This window comes from Balaenoptera acutorostrata, chromosome 16, assembly GCF_949987535.1.
Source record: "Balaenoptera acutorostrata chromosome 16, mBalAcu1.1, whole genome shotgun sequence".
Taxonomy (NCBI): domain Eukaryota; kingdom Metazoa; phylum Chordata; class Mammalia; order Artiodactyla; family Balaenopteridae; genus Balaenoptera; species Balaenoptera acutorostrata.
In genome coordinates this window covers 58,289,349-58,309,826 of record NC_080079.1, presented here as the reverse complement: position 1 = coordinate 58,309,826, position 20,478 = coordinate 58,289,349, and the positions used below count along the sequence as shown (strand labels likewise).

General features: G+C 50.5%; 1 protein-coding gene across 15 annotated transcripts in view; it reads right to left on the bottom strand.

Moving 5' to 3' along the window:
• Positions 1-20,478, bottom strand: part of KCNMA1 (potassium calcium-activated channel subfamily M alpha 1) — a 751,659-nt gene that overhangs the window by 516,934 nt on the left and 214,247 nt on the right. For all 15 annotated transcript variants that reach the window (XR_009005699.1, XM_057531254.1, XM_057531255.1 and 12 more), the window contains exon 2: positions 10,720-10,881. Coding sequence is in view for 14 of the 15 variants with exons in the window: in XM_057531254.1 (XP_057387237.1) it covers positions 10,720-10,881 (162 nt within the window). In the remaining variant the exon portion in view is untranslated. The remainder of the gene's footprint in view (positions 1-10,719; positions 10,882-20,478) is intronic.

Genomic DNA, 20,478 nt, shown 5'->3' with positions numbered 1-20,478 from the left:
TAACTCTGTCATCGTCATCATCATCTCTATTTTTGAGTCTCCCTGTTAAACAAACTTCTTCACAGCTGAAGCGGAGGCTCCAAGGAGAGTCTCAGTCCACAAGGATATTTTCCTGCCAAATAGGGGCTGCTAAACCATCAGCGTTCCCCGAAGGCCTCGGGGGAAAAGCTAGGTGAGAAAAGTGTCCCAGCCCAAGATGGTGGGCTCCAAATACAGGTGTTCCGTTTCCTACAAAGCCTCCAGGGGGCGCCAGCTTTTACTGGCTGGGAGATGGGGAGGGAAGGGGGAGGGAAGGAGTGGGGGAGGGGGAAGGAGGGAGTGGGAGAGGGGGAAGGAGGGAGTTGAGGAGGGAGGGAGTGGGGGAGGGGGGAGGGAGGAAGGAAGGGAGTTAGCTTAACATTAGTCATATAATGTTAAACTCAGGTCCCTTGTGTCCAGTAGCAGGAAGACACAGGATATATGATCAGGATTAGAAGACCTGGGCCCCCAGGCCTGTCCAAGGATGGATGGAGAGGTCACAGACTCTTATTTATCACCAAACTACTTCAAAAACCTTGCCACCCAGAAGCACTGTAGCAAAATGCAACATAACATTTTCACTTCCAACACTTGGCATGATTTACACTTTACAGATTTCACTAGAAGAACCAATATGTGTCTAGTGACTTCAATAGCGTCTGACACCTCGCAGGTGCTCCAGGAATGTCTGAAGAAACGGATGAATGGCTCAGAGAAGATGCCTGGCATGTACAGTAGAACTCGTGTCCTTATCTTCTGGTGACTTAACACACTTCCTTGCATCCTTCCAACGGATTTGTGGTTGCTGCCTGCCAAAATGGGCATTAAAGACATCTCCCCACATCAGAGGGTGCTGACGTGCCCTCTGAAACCAGCCCTGTGCTTGTCAGTCTCACCCCACATCCAGGGATGACTGGATACAGGAACCACAGTGAGTACACTTGACCCTCTTTCCACAAGATTCATCTGTCATACTGCCAGGGTGTTTCCTGTGACACATGTACCTACAATGTACAGCTCCCAGGGAAAGCGCAGCCAGCCCTCCGGCCCCGCCAGCTCAGGACAGCTATATGAAGTGAGAATTTCCTGGCTGACTGGACAATGACGAGTCAGGCTGGTATGAGCCAGCTTCAGAAACGACAGAGCCTGAATTGTGTGCATGGACCAAACATCATCAGCTGGCTGGACCCAAACCTGGATCCTGGGATACTCAGGCCTGCCTAGGATACTCAGACCCCTTTCAGATGGCCATGCCCAGAGGTAGCTCAGCACTCTGAGATGACATCTGAGGTTTGGTGAGGTCTAAGGGCTGCTCCATCCCTGTCACAGGAAAGGGTTTATCCTCCCCTCCCTACCCCTGTGTGTCTCCACACCAGCACGTTTCCTCCATGACATGGTGATTAGGCTCACTCAATAATAACAAAAATAACAATAGCAGATGTTTATTAAGCACTAACTACGTAATAGGCACTATTCTGAACATTTTACATATGTTGATGAATCAAATTCTCCTAACAACATTAAGAGGCAGGGACTATTATTATGTTCATTGAACAGATGAGGAAACTGAGGCACCAAAATGAAGCAACTAGCCCAGAGGAAAAGTCCTACAGAGTGGTAGAGCTGAGATTCAGCAGAATGACTGCAGAAGCTGGGTTCCTAACTGCCCTGCAGCACCACACGTAGCAGCCCTCCACGGGCCAAGGCATCCCTTCCCAAGGATGCACGTCCCAGGGAGAGAGGAAAAGCAGGAGCTGGCAATTTGGGGATGCTAAGTGCTCCACCTATCCTTCTTGTTGGTTCCAATCAAATGAGACACCAGGCCAGATAGAGAGCAAAAGAGAGTAAAAGCCCCAATTCAGATGATGCCGGATCAGCCATGGGCAGGACTCTTATCTCCCAGCCCAGAGAAGCTGAAACAGAGTGAACAGAGACAAGGGAAAGCCCTGAGTGTCCTGCCTTATTTACCCGGGCATCCACTGACTGGGTGCTGCATTCAGTTCTGTGTGCCAGGGAACACCAGTGAAGTTATGTGGATTGGATGGATGGATGGATAGATGGATGAGTGGCCATAGATGGATAAGCAGACAAATGGATGAGACAGAAGAACAAAACAGACACCCACTCCCAGCAAAATCCCCAGAGGAGAGAAGCAGCAGCAGCGTAAGTATGGGGTTGACCAAAAAGTTCGTTCGGGTTTTTCCGTAAGGTGCTATGGAAAAACCCGAATGAACTTTCTGGCCAATCCAATACTTGCCGCCAGAGGCCGTGGGAGCCAGGGATGAACAGCCGGGACGAAGCAAGCTGCTCCTGCGCCAGGAGGTTCTTCCTCTCTCCAGAACTCTGCGAGGACTGACTTCTGAAACTCTCCTTCACTCTCACGGCGGGAGGCTAGAGGAGCCAACCCACCAGCTAGTAAAATTAACGGCTGCTCTTGACCGAAGATGCTGGAGAGGCTGGCACATAGAGCATAGGGCCTGCAGACCGGAAGCACAGCCCGGCAGCTGGCATGGCTGAGGCACCTGGCCTGCAGGTCTCGATCAGGGGTGTCTTCCATGGCAGGGACTAGACGCTGGGCTACCGGGCGGGGCCTGGGGGACACTGACTGCAGGGAGTGCAGGCAGGTGGAGGGGGAGACAGAAAGTGACCCTGCTACAGAATTCCCAGACACAGTCCACTGACCTCGGGAAGGGGAAATTCCTATGCTGAGCCAGCTGTGGAATTTGGGGGGCCACCTGGCTCTGGCCTCTGTGTCCCCATCTCTACCGTATCATTTAGTTGAGCTTGTGGAAGTAAATGTAGAGGGTCTCCGTAAGAAGGGGCTAGATGGTACATTTTATCCACTGCCTTGAATCATGGGAACAAGTCCTGTTGGCCACTTACAGTGGCCAGTCACAGACCAGAAGGGGAACTTGATGATCTGGTTTGGGAGTTGCCAAGTGCATTCTGTTTCAGGACCAAACAGTGACTATTTTTGGGTGGCATATTTTGGACTCTGTGGATACTACTCAATTCTGCTGCTGTAGAGTGCATTGCAAAAGCAGCCATGGACGATATGTAAATGAAAGCATGGCTGCGGCCCAATAAAACTTTGTTTATGAACACTGAAATTTGATTTCACATAATTTTCACATGTCAGAGAACATGCTTCTTTAGATTTCTTTTAAAAACCATTTAAAAATGTAAAAACCATCCTGAGCTTGTGAGCTGTACAATACAGGCAGTGAGCCAGATTTGGCCCATGGGTTACAGTTTGACAATCCCTGGGCTAGTTAAATGTTTCCCAAAGCGTGTCCTTTGTGATGCCCACAGATGTTTCATGGGGAAAGGGTTCCGTGGTAAAACAGGAGTGGGAAATGCTGGGCCAAAGTCTTTCTGCTTTCTTACTGCAGGACTTCTTCGAGCCTCACACGCTGATACACATTGGATAATCTCAAAAAGGGGATGAGAAACAAAGTCTGTTCAACTTCCAGGTAAGCATTTTTATTCTGGAGCATCTCTGACATCTTAGTTTTCTGTATAACCTAACTAAAGCCATGAGGATGAAGTCTGACCAATCGTCAGCAACGGCGCCACCAAACGAGATCCTGCCTCTCTTTGACCATCTCCAGTGACAGGCAGCTCACTACCTACCATGGGTTCCGGCTGAATTCAAGTGACTTCTCTGACTCGTTTTCTCACCCCATGATGCTGGGTCCCAGGTAACAAATCTAGTGCAATCTAGTGCACCTTTCATCAAAGACAAACTTTCACGTTTAATAATATAAATAAAGCATACCTTCTTTGATTTACTGATTCATACCCCAAATATAAACTCTATTTATGCACAGGATAAAATAAAGAGCCATTATTAAGTCCTGGGAGGGGGTGGATTACCACTCTGTTCCTTTAAAAGAAGCCTCACTTAGGAGAGTTAAAACAAACTCAGACAAGATCTCAATTTATTCCCAACTGCACATAAAGCAGGATCTACCTGTTCACTATGGGGGCATTCTTAGTAAAAATACAGGCCCATGTAACCTATGATCTTTCTGCTACATAGGGCATCATCTGCAGGGGATATAGACATTTTATGTAGATTTGCCTAAAATGTAAAAAAAAAAAAAAAGGGAGGGGGAAAGGGAAGAGAGCAGAGGTGAGGAAGAGAGAGTGAGACGGAAATGTGAGGTGTGTGCGAATTTGCAACCAGGCACCACTGAAAACAAAAGGTAGAGGATGCTAATGAGAACTGTCACCAGCACCATGAGGCACCTAAAGAGAGAAACGAAGTCAATGATGTCACCTGTGTGATTAAGCTGTGCCCATGTGCCCTCCATTTTGTTCAACCTGTCCAATTTCAGGTGCAAACAGCACAGCAGTGAACATATCTGTTTAACTCTATTAGACGAATAGGATTATTTCTCTTTGAAAGGCGTACTTGTTACTTATTTTTTTGGGGGGCCCTAGGAGATAAGGATAGAATGGTCCAGGCTATGCATACTATGTTAATATAAAATGCCACACATGCAGTATATTTAGGAAGATAAAGGGAAAGACTGGCATTTTTCTTCCTCATTTCAACAAATCATCCCCCAGACAGTAAAGCAAGTAGCATATATTTTCAGCTCATGGATTAGATGTGTATGTTTCCTGGAGCAATATTTAAATGTAGTAGCATGGGAATATGAGGAAAATAAGCAAAAAAGAGTCATTCTAAACGTTCTATCTTTGCTCAAGGAGCTGACAGCTATATTGGCAAGACCAATCTTTGAAGTGAGCACAAAAGACTGAATCTGTACAGGGGCTGAGCAGCTACACAGCCCAGCCATTTATAGACTTTGCTTACACCTGGAGGTGAGGTCATGCTTGTCCACAATACATAGTTTTTTTAAGGAGACAGTCACTCTGAGATTACTGTGGAAATTAATATGAATATTCAGAAACAAGGTGCTAATGGAGATGGTATGAGTGTGTGTGCCTATATTTATCTGTATGTATCTGTATGTCCATAAATTTCCCCATTATAAATGGGTTCACTGGTAGTATCACTCTTGTACTATATTGTCTTAGGAAATCACTTCCTAAAAATTTTCTTTTAATTTCTGCCTCACCATTTCTTAGTTTATAAAATAAGGAGTTGAACTAGACCAAGAATCAGTAAACTATGGCCCATGAAACAAATCTGGCCCACCACTTGTTTTTATAAATAAAGTTTTATTGAAACACAGTCACACCCATGTATTGTCTGCACTGCTTTCAAACTACCATGGCAGAGTGAAATAGTTGTGACAGAGTCTCTATGGCCTGCAAAGCCTAAAATACTTACTATCTGGCCCATTACAGAAAAACTTAACCCTGAACTAGACAATCTCTAATATTAATTTTGGCCTATGATTCTGTAAAGTACAACCAAACAATACAAAAGCCCACTCTGTGCTTCTTACCCTTTTTATTTATATATCCAGGCATAAGTCGCTTTACTGCACTTTGCAGATACTGTGTTTTTTGTTTTTGTTTGTTTGTTTTTATAAATTGAAGGTTTGCGGCAACCCCGCCTCAAGCAAGTCTATAGGGGCCATTTTTCCAACAGCATTTGCTCACTTCATGCCTTTGGGTCACATTTTGGTAATTCTCACAATATTTCAAACTTTTTCATCATTTCTTATGATGACCTGTGATCAGTGATCTTTTGATGTTAGTAAATGACTCGCTCAAGGCTCAGATGATGATTAGCATTTTTTAGTAATCAAGTATTTTTTAATTAAGGTATGTACAGTGTTTTTTTTAAAACATAATGCTACTGCACAGTTAACAGACTCCAGTACAGTGTAAACATAATTTTTATATGCACCAGGAAACCAAGAAATTCGTATGACTTGCTCTATGGCGATACTCGCTTTATTGCAGTGGTCTGGAACTGAGCCTGCAATATCTCCGAGACCTGCCTGTACTGCCTTACTCTTAGAAAGATTTCATTCAGCTCACAAAACTCTATGGAGCATACAACCACACACGTGTAAAGTTCAAATAGGAGGCAAAAGGGTAACGAGAGAATACACTTGAAGACGAAGCCGGGAGGCTGTGAATACACAGAAGGCAAACCCTGAGATGCTGTGTATTTTCAATGGGCCACCAACTTGGCTCCCAGCAGCCACTACAGAAAAAGGGCCAGGATCCCTTTCCCAATTTAGATTGTTCACTGGAGGTTCACCAGGAGGACCACAGCAATCCTGGCACGAAGAACGTACCCACGTCTGTGCACAAGCAGATAACGTGAGACGTAGGGAACTAAGTCCCCAGCAACACCCAAACAGCTGCAAGGCATCTCAATGGCATTTACTGCAACGCTGAAATGCCCCTCATTGTGGACCGACTCCAAATCCCAAAGTGGAAATGATCATCATCTGGTATATTCCCGAATTTTGAATTAAGCACACACCAACTTTATAATCAGAAAATAATAAATATTTTTACTTTTACAAAACGATAAGGGAAGCAGTAATCCTTGACAGTTTGGGGGTGCACTTGGAAACAGAATCCCTCAGCCATCGCTCCAAGAGAAGGCCCTATGCAGTCTTGCTGTTTTTGTATAGCTAAGCCTGAGTGCCGAGGAGAGAGACAAGACAAAGACAGGCTATTCTGCGAACTGGTCAAGGAATGTTCCTCACTTTGATGATGAAGCGCCAAGTGTTAACTATTAGAAGCGCCTGCAAATGGTGACTCGCATTTGTCACTGTTTACACTGAGCTCTACAACTTTTTATCTAGTTTATCAACGTAAATAATTCACACCCTGGATCTCTGGTGCCCACTGCCCCATGCCCAGTGCCTGGAATAGTGCCTGGTGCAGGTGAGAAATAAGTGCTTCCTGAATGAATGATGTGCTCATCTGAGAGATCCTGGACAACCAGTGCATCTACTGATACGCTCGGGTTGTCTTGGCGAATCCTTCCTTCCCCAGCTGGGCCTTACTCACCATGCCCTGGTTTTGAAACTCTCACCTGTGACAATGAGACAGGTGAGAAAGGGGCCCAGATGTGGAGGACCCAAGCTCCTGAGCTGTGCGCCAAGGAAAACACATTAAACATTGAAAAGGGAAACTGCACAGCTGGTGTCTCGTCTCGCTTGAGTCCCACTGTTGCAAGGATAAACACTGGGGCAGTTCAGGACAAACACAGCTTTGAGTTCTGAACAGGCAGAGCTACTTTCCCTTGAGCATGGAGCCTGCAATATGAAATCTGTTCCTTGCTCAGAGCAAGGACCTGCCTTCTCTAAAGGAGAGGCCTGTTCTGAAGGTACCGCCTGAACTCTGAGCTGCCTGCTCTCTGGGCAGTGGGACTGCTCCATCCTGAGTGCACCAGAGCAGCCCAGGCAGCATTTTCTCCAAGGAGACCTTCGGAGAGCAGCTAGCCTCATGCGCAGTCCCAGGCAAGGAGGCCTGGGTGCACCATGCTTGTCCACACAAATGTTAAAACAATCAGGTCAAGCAGCCTCAGGACCTAACTGGCTCAGAGACAGTAATGTCAAAATGTCATAGCCAAAGCAAGAGCTGACAGTGGCTTCAAAAAGAAGGTATCATCTTCAAACGGGAAGTAACGACACGGGAAGAGCACTGGATGGGGAGTCCGGAGGCCTGCAGGTACTAGCCTGGTTCTGTCACTTCACTGCCCTTCCTAGGCCTCGGTTTTCTCAACTGTAAAATGGACATGAATTCATTGATAAGACTGGCTTTGTGGCTTCCTCGTCATGAACCCCTAACAACACAACAGCAAAATGGGAGATATGCAACGAATACAACATGGTCCTTGCCCTTCAACCTGATTATAATGTACAGGGCTTAGCGCAGTGCCTGGCTCCCAAGATGCTCTTAATAATGTCGTTGTCAGCAGTAGTATCCAGGTGGCTGCTGGGTGCACATGGCCTGTGGCTTCTACTTCCAAGTATCACACATATCACCTACCTGCCTCCACCGCGTGCTGCTAGTTCAGGCCTTGCCTCACGGGGTCCACTGCAGCAATCCTCTCCTGTTGTGTCCTGACCCAGGAGCTCACCGTCCCAACCGCCCTAGCATCCCTGAGCTCCTGCCTCATCAATTTAGTCTCTACTTGCCCATTTGTGCTTCTCTCGGCACAATCACCAATCACGATGCCCCTCCCTCAAAATCTCCTTTTCCTGCAAAATTCAGTCCAAAGTCTTTAGCTCGGCATTTCAAGACCTGACTAGCTGTCTCCAGCCCACTTTCCCAGTCTCACTGCCCCTCAGGTGCCTCTGTGTTGGCAGCCCAGGCCTCATTCCCACAGCACACCATGCACTTGCTCTTTTCCTGCTGCTCCCTCACTGTGGAATCACTTCCTCTTCTCCTTTGACTTTCAGGATCCTAACCCACATTGCCAAGCTCAACTCAAATGCCTTCTGTGTTATTAGGTGTTCTTCTCAGCTTCTGGCCCACTAAGTAGTCCCTTGTTTTCAAGCTCGGCTATGTTTTTATTTTTGATATCGTCTCTATCATCAAATGTGCTCGGTTCATCTTGAAATGGAAGTTTCAGCTCAAAGGCTTTCCCCCCCATGAAGCCCTGTGAAGGCTTTCTTGACCCCTTTCTTCCCCACACTCAGCCTCCCCACCACACACTCACACGCAATGTGTGTACTCATAGCATTTTCTCCTCCAGACATTCCTTCAATAGCTTCCATCCACGGTGCAATGGAATCAGGATCATTCTTTGTTTTTCACGGGGATGAAAAAACACCTGGCCCAGGGTTGGTGTTCAGTATCTCTTAGATGTATCTCTTAGATGATGATGATGAAGGTAATCAGAATGGTCCTCGGTGGCCACAGGGAAGCACCAGGCATCAAATGTGTACAACCGAACTGTCTGCTGTTTCCCATCCATCACCACCGTACATATAGAACGCACTGCCTCTATTTCATCCCATGTGAACGCCCAGACCCAGAATTCAACCTCCTTAAGTTTTCCACACAGAATCCGCTCACACACAAGTGTGAAAAAGCAACAGGGACTTTACAGAAGGCTCTGGAGGGGAGATGAGGGTGGTGGTCACACAGCACAGCCCACGACTAGCCACCTTCAATTCCTCATGAAGACACTCAGGGCTGCCCAGTCTCTCGTGGGTCCCACCGACCCAGACCGTCCCCCTCCGTCTTCCTCCACACAGCAACTGGCCTCACCACTTTCTCTCTCCTCCTTTCCAAAATCCCAGCTTTAAGTTGCTCTGCTTTCTATTTTGCCACCAATTAACATCAGCCAGGGCTTCATACCCAGATTCTTCAGAAGGCTCAGTTCCCAGTGGTCCCTCAGTTAACAGAGCCCTGTTCTCCTTGAAGGCTCTTTGGCCACCACCTTTGTGACTCAAGCATGACATTCAGTGACTTACTCCTTCCCTCAAGCGGTTTGTGAGATATTTATCCCAAACATAATGTAGAGTTCCCCACCCAAGAAGGATTCTGATGGGTGAAATTTCACCATCTCCCAACATCTAGGGTCACCTTCCACTGAGTTTTTGCCATGAAACATCAAGAGCGATGGCATCTATCTTCCAGCTTCCCTGCCTGATCTCTGATCCCCCCAACCATCTGGACACCCCCATTCATTCTACCTCTGAGCCAAATGACTCGTGACCGTGCCCCAGTATCAGGTCCAGGAAGGGCAGCCCATACAAAACAGCTTCCAGAATCACGACAAGTTATTTGGAATGCAACATCCTTCTTAGGGAAACTCTTGACTCTGATCAGACTCAAGAAAGCTGGTGGACAGGGCTACCCAGGGACGGAGCCCACCTACGGCAGGAGCCTGGCCTGACCCGGGTGACCGACTCATGCCTGTTCGCCCACAACTTTCCCAGTCTTTGCACCAAAAGAACCATGTCCCAGGCCCCCCAGGTAAACAGGGATGGTTGGTCACTACAAGCTTGTCCCACCCACAATCCTTGCCAAGAAGCAGGAGCTCAGGAGGCCCGTCAGTGAAGCCAAGCTCCACACACACAGATCAGAGAGAATGCGGGAAATGCACAGAGGAGGGGCAGGATGAGCCTGGGCTGCAGGTGGGGATAGGAGACAGCCTCCTTAGAAGTAAGGTCACACGAGCAACGCTCCAAGCACGGGGCCAGCAGTCTCAGGTGGGCTGCCAATGAGTTTTACCACCAGCATGACGGAGGATTTCTACCAGGAGCAAGATCCTGATGACACAGGGCAGAAGACTAGAAAACTATGGCGGCCAGAGGACAACAGTAACATTCCCAGAAGGCCACCAAACACACACACACACACACACACACGCTCACTCAGAGCTCCCTGGATTCCGGCATTTATGGATCCTCTGCAGAATTCTGAGCACACTTTTCTTTGACCCTTTCTCCTCTCCAAGACTGTCAAGCTGTGTGCACGTGTGTGTCCGTGTGCGCACTGTGTGTGTGCACGTGCACACCTATTCTGCTAGCAGAGGAAATGCTCTACATCCTCTCCAACAGACCCTCTCTGCCCCAAACACTGGCCCGCTCTGCAAATGCCCCACAAATCACTGGCTCATCTGAGCACAAAGACCCCAGCCTCTCCTCCACGACCACATGTAAGCACTCGCCCTTCACCCCCACCTCCCAATAGCCAATGGCCTGGAGAAGACCCAGCGAAACATCACATCCCCATAAACAGAGAGATCACGGACCAGACAGCAGACTTCCTCGTGTGAGGAGGGAGCTGGGGACTCACCAGGACTCTGCCGGTCAGCGTCTGGGCAGATATCATCACCCCCGCCCAGTCTTTCACGGAGGTCATCCAGCCGACCTCGGCTGCCACCGCCTCCTCTTTTTCGTCCACTGGCTTGAGAGTGCCGTCCGCCTGGCCTGAGCCATTGTTAATCTTCTGGGCCTCCTGGCAACAGAGAGAACAAGGGATGAGACGTAGCCACCAAGCGGATTTAAAAAACACAATCTACCCAAAAGAATCAAAGCTAGACGGGCCCCCGCTGAGGTGGGCACTGGCTTGAAGGTACAGGGGTTGGGAAGAAGGGACGGATTATGGCTTTGATTGTTTTTTTAATCTTTTTAAAAAGGATCTTTCCTTTGTTTCCTCTTAAAATATCTTTGTGAAAGAAAGAAGAATAAAATTATTCTCTTCTTATTTTAAAGAAAAAAGTCATAAAACTCAGGAGGGAAACCATCCTGTCTAGGGTCACGGAGTGGCTAGACAGGAAGTGAGGTCAGCATTCTGTAATCTCCACCTGCCCAGCCTTCATACCCTTCTCACAGATGCACCCTACTTTCCTAAAAAAAATCCCCATCTCCTCATCTCAGTCTGTGTGGTTCAAAAGGGACTGAAGGTCCACACTGTCTCCAGGAATGGAGACTCGTCAATCAGACCAGTCCATCCCTCTGGCAACAGCAATTGGGCCAAGGATGGTTATGTGATCCCATGCCAACCCAGTATGACTCAAGCCTGGGACTTTTGCTGGAAAGAATAAGAAAGGTAATCCTTCCCTGAGAATGAAGCCACCACAGAGGAAACTAGGAGAAGTGGCAGAATACTGATGTCATCATTTTGAACACCTGGATCCAGCTGTGCCTGAAATCCACACAAGACCTTTTTAGTTACAGGAGGAAATAAATTCCCCTTTGTAGCTAAAAATGTGCTTGAGGATCAAGGCTGACTTCATCAGATAACTGAGCCCCACATGGGGTCCTAAACTGTACACTTCTGCATACACTGTGCCCTCTGCCTAGAATACTCTTCTCCCATGGAGGGTCATAGTTTACTCCCTCACCTCTCTCAAATCTTTGCTCAAATATCACCTTTTCAATACTTCTTCTCTGGCTACCCTTTTAAAATTCCAACTGTCTTCTGACAGCACTGCCTTTCTGCTTTGTTTTTCTCCAAAGCACTTAAAAGTTCTCACACACTCCATAATTCTCTTACTTATTTCATTTACAGTCTGCCTCCCCCAACTGCTGAATCCTGAGTGCCTAAAAGAGAGCCTAGTATATGGTTGGCTCAATAAATATGGAAGAAGGAATAAAAAGGGTTATGAATGTCAGCCCCTCACCGACTACAGAGCCTGGGCTTAGGGGTTGCCAAATAAAATACAGGACACCCAGCAAAATTTGAATTTCAAATAAACAACAAATAATTTTTCAGTAGAAGTATGTCTCAAATATTGCATGGGACATACTCATACTAAAAACACATTCATTGTCTAAAATTTAAATGTAACTGGGCCCCCTACTCAAATAACCACTGAGATTATTTTTGCGGACACAGATGTTTAAAAAGATGCCAGCAAAAATTACGTTCATCATTTAAAATGCTAGAATTAATTAACAAAACAAACTGACCCTGGGGATCATTGTGAATTGGAGTGAGGAGGAAAATCCAGAGGCAGAGGTGAAAATCTTTATCTGCAGTGAGTGGGGGTGGGCCAGAATGAGGAAAGGAGAGCTGGGAGGCACTGAGTGAGTCATCCACCTGGGGACTTGCAGGCAGGCAGGAAGCTGCTCCTGGATGCCTGCTTCTCCCCACCGCCAGCCACCCCGACTCAGGGATGCTGGGCAAACAGATGGAGCGTCAGTAACACCGGGCGCTCATGTTTCATTTCCAAGTGCACTGGGCCCCCCAGCGCTGGAAAAGTCCAAAAGGAGGCCTGGGGCAGGGGCACAGGGTGGGCATATTTGGGGGCCGCCTGCTGACATCTGTGGAGCCAGCTGCCCAAGCCACCTAAGGCCAGTCCCAATGACCCGTTAGGGCCCCGAGTCTCAGCCACGTGGAGGCTGCACAGGTGGGTGTCCTGAAAGAGACAGAGACCCTGCTGCGTGGCACCCTTTAGTAACTGAAGGTGTAGAGGCAAGTCTCCTGCCCCTTCCTTGTAAGATGGGGACAATATCGCCTGCCCCATAGGTGTTGGCCGGGTTAGATAGTGTCCAACGGCACACAGTACACGTTTCGTGAATTAGTCTCCCCACCTCCCTCCTCTCCTGGAAGCGCAGACACTCTAGCGGTGGTTCTCAAACTTCAGCAGCGTCAGAACCACCTGGAGGACTCGTGAAAACACAGAGTGCTGGGCCCCACTTCCAAACCCCCGTTTCTATCAAGTTCCCAGGTAATGCTGCAGCTGCTGCTCTGGGAATCCCAGTTCGAGCACCACTGCTTGTAATCATTCTGACCTGACTTGGTCATCACTGCCCTGATGTGAAATGGAACATGAATCGTAACCCTCAGCTCAATCCTGGCCTCTCCCTTCGCCCTGACACGGAAGAGATCAGGGCAAAGGGAGGGCCCTCAAATCAGAGGCTCTTATGGCTCCTTTTGAGCAGTGCCTCCCAGAGACATTTCTGAGCTGGTCCAGGGCCACAGCCTGGGGGCCTGAAGGACCAGCTAGCTCTCTGCTCCTCAATCCTGGGGGTGCAGGCTCCCCAGCCACCTGGCTGACCCTGGAGGAGGCAATCGGCATGCAAAGGGCCGGGAGTCACAGAGTCCTCTCCAGTCACAGTGGTTTCAATGCATCAGTAATTCAGAGCACAAGAGGTATATGGCAGATAACGCTCTCTTGCCAGCCCTCTTACCTACTGTTTTACAAGTCATTCATTATTTTAATTACTTTATGATAGGCAAGGAAAAACACAGACGAAAGGGAGATAATGCTCTCATTACTATTTGCTTACACAAGATGTTGTGAGCGTAATTAATTACTTGTGGAGGCAGGACTGGGGGTGGGGAGCTGGGGGAGCAGGGAGGCGAGCACATCACAGAGCCTGACGCCAGGCCACGTCAGCGCTCCTCGGCCTGGACGGAAAGCCCCTCTGCACCACTGACCTCACTCTGGCCAAGCATTCCCCATCGGGAGCAGGTGTAACTCCTGCTCTGGAGAAAGGGGGCGGAGGCCCAGAGAGGTTAAGTGGTCTTGCTGGGGACACACGGGGTGGGTTTGGGGGAAGGAGTGGTAAGGAACAGAGCCCATTACAATAACGATTGACCACCATTTACCAAGCCAGAACTGGGGGCCAGCAACTAAAAATTAAGTGCCTTCTCTGCATTATCTTGCTTAGACCTTGTAATAAATACAACAGGCAGGTGGAACGATCCCCATTTTACAGACAGGCCAACTGAGAGCAGGTATTTCTCAGGGGAGGCACACAGAGCCTGAGAACTCAGGCTGGAAGCAGCAAGCCCATCTGGGCTTAGGTCTGCTCTGCCACTTACAAGCTGGCTACCTGGGACATGTTAGCTCATCAGCTCAGCCTCTTCCATGTAAGATTGGGGACAGACATGCAGACCCCAGGAAGGTGGTGGTGAAGCTTATGTGAGATAAGCAATGCACTAGTGCTTAGCACAGGGCTTGGGGCATGGTAGTTACAGCTGCTGTGGGACGGGTTGGCTCCAAGGATATTCAGTTAAAACTGCGCCATCGACTGGGGGCTCTGGGAGGGACACCGTAATAAATAATTACAGAACAGAGGATAAATGAGCAGCGATTCTAACAGTTATGAGGCTTCAGCTAGGTAACAGGCCACCAGGAAGTGAATGCCCAGCTTCTGGACAGGTTCCAGCAGGAGCTGTGCGGCACTCCCCCAGGACAGTGGGGGCAGGGATGCCTACAGAGTCATCCCTGGACCAAGTGACCTCTTAGGTCCCTCTGACTCTAAGCTCCGTTAGATCAACCTCCCATTGTGATGAGGCGACTGCGGACCAGAGGGAGGCTGCCCCCTGGGTCCCAGTACACTGCTGTCTCTCCTGTGCCCCGCAAAGTGGGCATCCCTCCATCCCCACGCCTTCCACTTCCCACTGTAGAGAAGGACCCCGTCACTCTGCCGGGAGGACTCCTGAGTCGGGCCAGACAGGCTCCCCCTGGTGTCAGGAGTGAACTGGCCCTGATTCCTGCTCATCCTCCGGGAAAAAAGAGAGACGGAGAGAAAGAGAGAGAGTGTGTGTGTGTGTAAGAGAGAACCCCACCAGTTACAGGCTCCAGCTGCCCAAGCCTCAGACAGACCATCAGAGATTTTCTGAAACAGAGAAAAGGATGCCTTTGAGGGAAGAGAGGAATACGGAGGAGGGAGGAGCAGGGAAAAGATGAGACTGGGCGGGGCCTGGGGACGTCCTGGAAAGCGGAGGTCCAGTCGCAGCCAGCGTCCTGAGGCTCCGTCTTGCCCTCTCTCCCACCAAAGTCTTGCGCAAAAGAAGCCATAGCTGCCTCCTGAGGACAACACTTGACAGTCTCTAATCTCAGTGCCTGGACTGCAGGATGGGGAGGGCTGTAGGGTGAGGGTGCAAGTACAGGAGGCTGCGTGGACACTGGGGAGCAGGGTGGCCGGCAGCCCCCCGCCATCGCAGGCCCACACGGGCAGCCTCTCACGGGCCGGGCTTGGGCACGTGGCCTCACCCCTTCTTGCCTCCTCCCCATCCCCCTCAGTGACTTCTGACATGGCCACGGAGGGCCTCGCCCCTCCTATGTCCCCTGCGGCCAAAGGCCTGGCTGGACCTGCCATAGTCACCTGCCAGGTGCTCACTGTCCGGAGCACATACCTGCTGGATGTTTGGGCATTTCCCCCGAAGCACCAGGTCAAAGACCAAAGCCTGAGACGGAACCTCAGCCATGCCTTCAGATGCCAACCCTGACTATGGAGGGCCTGGAGGGAAGTCACACGCCCAGTGCCACCCTGCCTACCTGGGAACCACCAAGCCAAGACACACACCCCCAGCTGGCTCTATTCTCTTCCCTCTTTTTGCCTCCCCAGGAGGGTGATTCCATCAAATCTAGCCCAAGGGAACCCATCACTCCCAAGCAGATCCCTGCCTCGCCAGCCTGTAATCTGGAGCCCGAGCGTTCCTAGGGCCAGGGGAAGCCTCCACCTGGCCTGGTACGGGGGGTTGGGTGTGGGAGCCCCACAGGGCAACACGTCTCACCTTCAAACGTCCCAGCTTTCCCCAGCAGTGGGAGCTGCCCTGGCTCAGCATGGGAGAGCAGGCCTGTGCTAACCCCAGGACCCCACCGCTTCGGGTCCTCAGATCCAGGCTGTCTCTCTGTCTCTCACCCTTCCTTCCCTGGACCCAGTATACTGGGAGCCTCAAATCTGTGGTGTGGTACGAAGAGCTCTGAGGATCAAAAGACACCCAAGTCCAGCTCTTCTGGATGGCCTTGGACAAGTCATTTCATTTCTCAAAGCCTCTTCTGTAAATAGGGATACATCCCGCCATATAATCTGGGGTAAGGTGGAGCACAGCACTTTCTGAAAGTACCAGCTTCTTTATGAAGGGTGGGCAAAGATGGCATCATGGCTCAACTCTCAGATCCCCACCTGCCTGCAGTTTGCTGGGCAGGGCCTGGTTATCTCCCTGGGCACGAACAGAATGTTGGCATTGCCAAGTCCTTCCAGGTGGCCCGCTGTGCTGGCCACACCCTCCCTATGAGCCTCTGCCACTCCTGCCCAGCTGGGCTCACTCACCCCCAGGTGCCAGGTGCCAAGGCCACCCTGGGCACCACACCTGTAGGGATGGAGGAGGATTCCAGAGTCACCTTGATCATCCCTGCTGAGGCCACCCACCCCCTGCAAAGCTCCAAGTCTGCCTCGGGTTTAGTTACATTTCAGTTAGATCTGGGAAGCTGTTTAAGCAGTGATCGCCTGGGAGGAAAACTACGCTTCAAAATGTAAGTCAGATCATGTCGCTGCCGTGCCGACCCCCTCCTGGGGTTTCTCATCCCAGTCGAAGCACAAGTCATAGACTTCACACAGTGCAACCCCCCAATCTGCCCGCTCCTGCCGTCATCCTACAAGCCTCCCACTCACTCCCTTGCTTGCTCCAGCTGCACTGGCCTCCTTGTGCTGCCAGAATGTTCCAGGCCCACTCCAAGCTGGGGCTGATTGCACTGGCTGCTCCCTCACCGCACACTCTGTCCAAATCCTCACCGTACGGGGGAGCACTTCCCTGCCCATGCCCTTGAACATGACACCCCAGCCCTCCAACCCTCCCCGATCCCATCACTCCTCATCCATGCTCCACGCTTCTCCAGAGCATTTATCCCACCATCTGGCAGCCTGAATACTTTAATCATCATCGACTGTCTGTAAGCTCCATGAGGGGAAGCATTTTCGTCTCTTTTGTTCACTGCTGTATCCTCAACAATGAAACATTATGAGCTCAGACTAAGTAAGCACTTGATGCATCTTGGTGAAAGGTAGGAAGGAAGGGGGAAGGAGGAAAGGAGAAGGGGAGGGAGGGAGGGCGGGAGGGAGGGAGGGAAGGAAGGAGGGAAGGAGGGAAGGAGGGAGGGAGGGTAGAAGTATAAAAAGGAGGGAGGGGGGGCTTCCCTGGTGGTGCAGTGGTTGGGAGTCTGCCTGCTAACGCGGGGGACACGGGTTCGAGCCCTGGTCTGGGAGGATCCCACATGCCGTGGAGCAACTGGGCCCGTGAGCCACAACTACTGAGCCTGCGCGTCTGGAGCCTGTGCTCCGCAACAAGAGAGGCCGCGATACTGAGAGGCCCGCGCACCGCGATGAAGAGTGGCCCCCGCTCGCCGCAACTAGAGAAAGCCCTCACGCAGAAACAAAGACCCAACACAGCCAAAAATAAATAAAAATAAATAAATTAAAAAAAAAAAAAGGGAGGGAGGGAAGGAGAGCTGTAGCAGACGGGAAGTCAACTGTTGGCAAGCACGATAACTAGAATAGATAACATTACTAATAAGTAATGATGATCACAATACCCAGCCACCGTTTCCAAGCATCGTCACAGTAACTCTACAAGGCGGGTTTGAATGCACTCATTTGCAGATGAGGGCTTAAGCAGCTGGCCCAGGAAGACACAGTCAGAATTTAATCCCCGCTGTCTGACACCAGAAAGAGACAAGCACCTGAGCTGACTTCCTCCCAGGGATAATGCGCGCAGAAGGATTACGGGCTGTCACAAAGCGCCCAGGAGAGGTTTATTACCATCAGGAACACTTAATTCAGCCCACGTCTGGGTACTGCGTGTACCACAGAGACCCTTCTTCAAGGTCCCTGTGCCTTAAGACGGTGGTTAAAACAAGGACAGAGGAACACGGTTCTTTTTCTCTACCAAGAACCAGTTTGGAACCAAAAATCACCCTTCATGGAGCAGAGCAGCAGATGGGAAACGAACGTGGTCGAGTTGACAGGCTGTGAGCCCTCCTGCTCAGCACTGAGGTTCTCTATACAGATGTTGCTGAAGGAGGAGACGGCTTCCCGGCTTCCCTCATGCCGTCTGCATCCTTAACAGGGAATCCTGGCCCAAGACTGCAGGGCCTGGGGCACCCGAGGGGTGGAGCACTGACTGCGACCAGAGCATCTCCCGTCCCTGGAAGCCCCAGGCCTGCACCTCTCTCTGCCCAGGGCCTTGGTGCTATGGGGCATTTCCTGGTTGTTCAACTTCCAGAGGGCTGTGGGGAAAGGAAGGACCTGGAAACCTCCATCTGTCTTCCCCTTGTGTCTCACAGTCCCACTTTGTCCTCAAATCTCCCTGGTCGACATCAAAAAGCCGTTTCTCCTGAGCCTGCATTGACGGATCCTGCTTCAGTCTGCCTGAGACCCCCATCCTCACGCCATCCCCGGCAGCAGCTCCCCGCCTCTCCCTGCCCCCTCTCACCCAGCAAAACCGACCCAGCAGCCTGGCGTGCAGCTGCCCTCAACTGACCACAAAGCAGGAGTCCAGAAGTCCTCGTCTCCTATTAGAAGGAGAGTAGCAGGGCCAAGAGCTCTGGGCTGCAAGTTAGGAGGCCTGCATTCTAGCCCCGGCTTTGCCAGGCACACGCTTTGTGGCCCTGGCCACTCGCTTAACCTCTCTGAGTGAGCAGAGTCCCTATCTGGGAAATGAGGGGAAACAGTGGGTTAAACCCATAGTTTTCTGTCCCTTAGAGGCCAGCACTGTGTTCTGTCAGGTGCCTTAGGGGGTTAGCAAGGGATGGCAGAGGAGGCAAGGCCCTTGGCCCCCGTGAAAATCAAAGCACCACTACGTTGAGCGGTTTTCACCTATTAAGGTTCTGTGCTAGACTGCACCTGAGTAAAGGGGTTTTCTGAGGAAAAAACGTTAGAAATCCACTGAGTAAAAATCCATAGGCCTGTTTTAGCTTTTAGAAGAGGCTCTATTTCATGGCAATGATGATGGCATCCTGTGCCCTAAGACCCAGAAATGCCTGAGCACCAACACCCATAAACCCATGGGGCTTCCAGGACCTCCGGGCAGGCCACCATCCTGTCCCTCTGCCCCAGGTCTTCCCCAGGCCTAAAGGCTGGGGAACGGTCCTCCAGCCGCCCCGACTCCTTCCAAACAGGCCAAGAGGAAAATGTCCTCCCCTGCCCCCAACGGCTTCTTTCATATCCTGGAAGGGTGGCCCAGCCCTGGGATGCTCCCAGGTACCGATAATCCTGCGTATGAGGGATTAGGCCGATTACCTCAAGCAGCTCAAGCAAATAAAGCGGCATGTGGGCACCGCCAGCTGGGATTTTCACAGTGAGAGTTCTGCAAAGGGAGAGAAGGGAGGAGGTGGGTACTCTGGCACTCAGGGACGGGGAAACGAGGCACCGAAGACTCAGGCCCCCACCAGGAACTGCCGTCAGCGGGTGGTGGAATCGGGTTCTGCCCTTGGGAAGTTCCGATGGTCCGACCTCTCTCTGTCAGGACGGAGCCTCCCCTGCACCTTGCAGCTTCCTCATCCAGCCCCCGGGACCCCACATGCACATGGGGCACCACGTCTGTGCCAGAGGAACCCATCCAGCAGCTACTGCATCTGCTAACTACAGGCTACACATCCAGGGAAGGGGCAGGGTGACCACAGATTCAGGCCGCAGGAGCTGAAAAAGAAGCTCGGACAAAGCCAATTGCTCTGGGTTGTCAGAAAACCATCGTGTTGCCTGGTAAGACACCTCAACATCACGTGCATTTTTAGCTATGGCTTTCCAGGGGCAGTGTCCAGATTCTCACTTCTAGGAGTCCCCCGTGCTGTGTTTGAAGACACAGGTCATCGCGGAAGGAAAAAGGTGACAGCAGAAAAAGGCCAGGTGCCCTTTAACAAGTCGATGACCACCTTGTGCCTCAGGTTTCCTTGCTTCAAACTCAAAGGGGCTGTGTAAACACTCCCCAAGGCTCTGTCTAGCTCTGAAACCGCCTGACCTTGACATCTGGACTTTGAGTCCTGCACTTGCCCCATCCCAGTGGTGTAAGCTGCTGGGAGAGGATGGGGGTCCTTTCTGGCCCTTCTCAGGGCTGTTCTAAGCTGCTCACCAGTGCCCTGGGGACTAAGGGGAGTCAGCTGGCTCTTAGGAAATCCTTGACTCCTTCTCGTCTCTACAAGCCATGTTCTCTCCTTGGCAGTTTTACACCATCTTATTTAATCCTCAGAACAAGCCTGCAAGGTAGGAATGTTACGAGGCTCAGAGAGGTTGGGTAATTTCCAAGATCACTCATCTTGTAAGTGGCAGAGCTGAAATTTAAATCCAGTCTCTTCTAAGACCGAAGGCCATGTCTTTT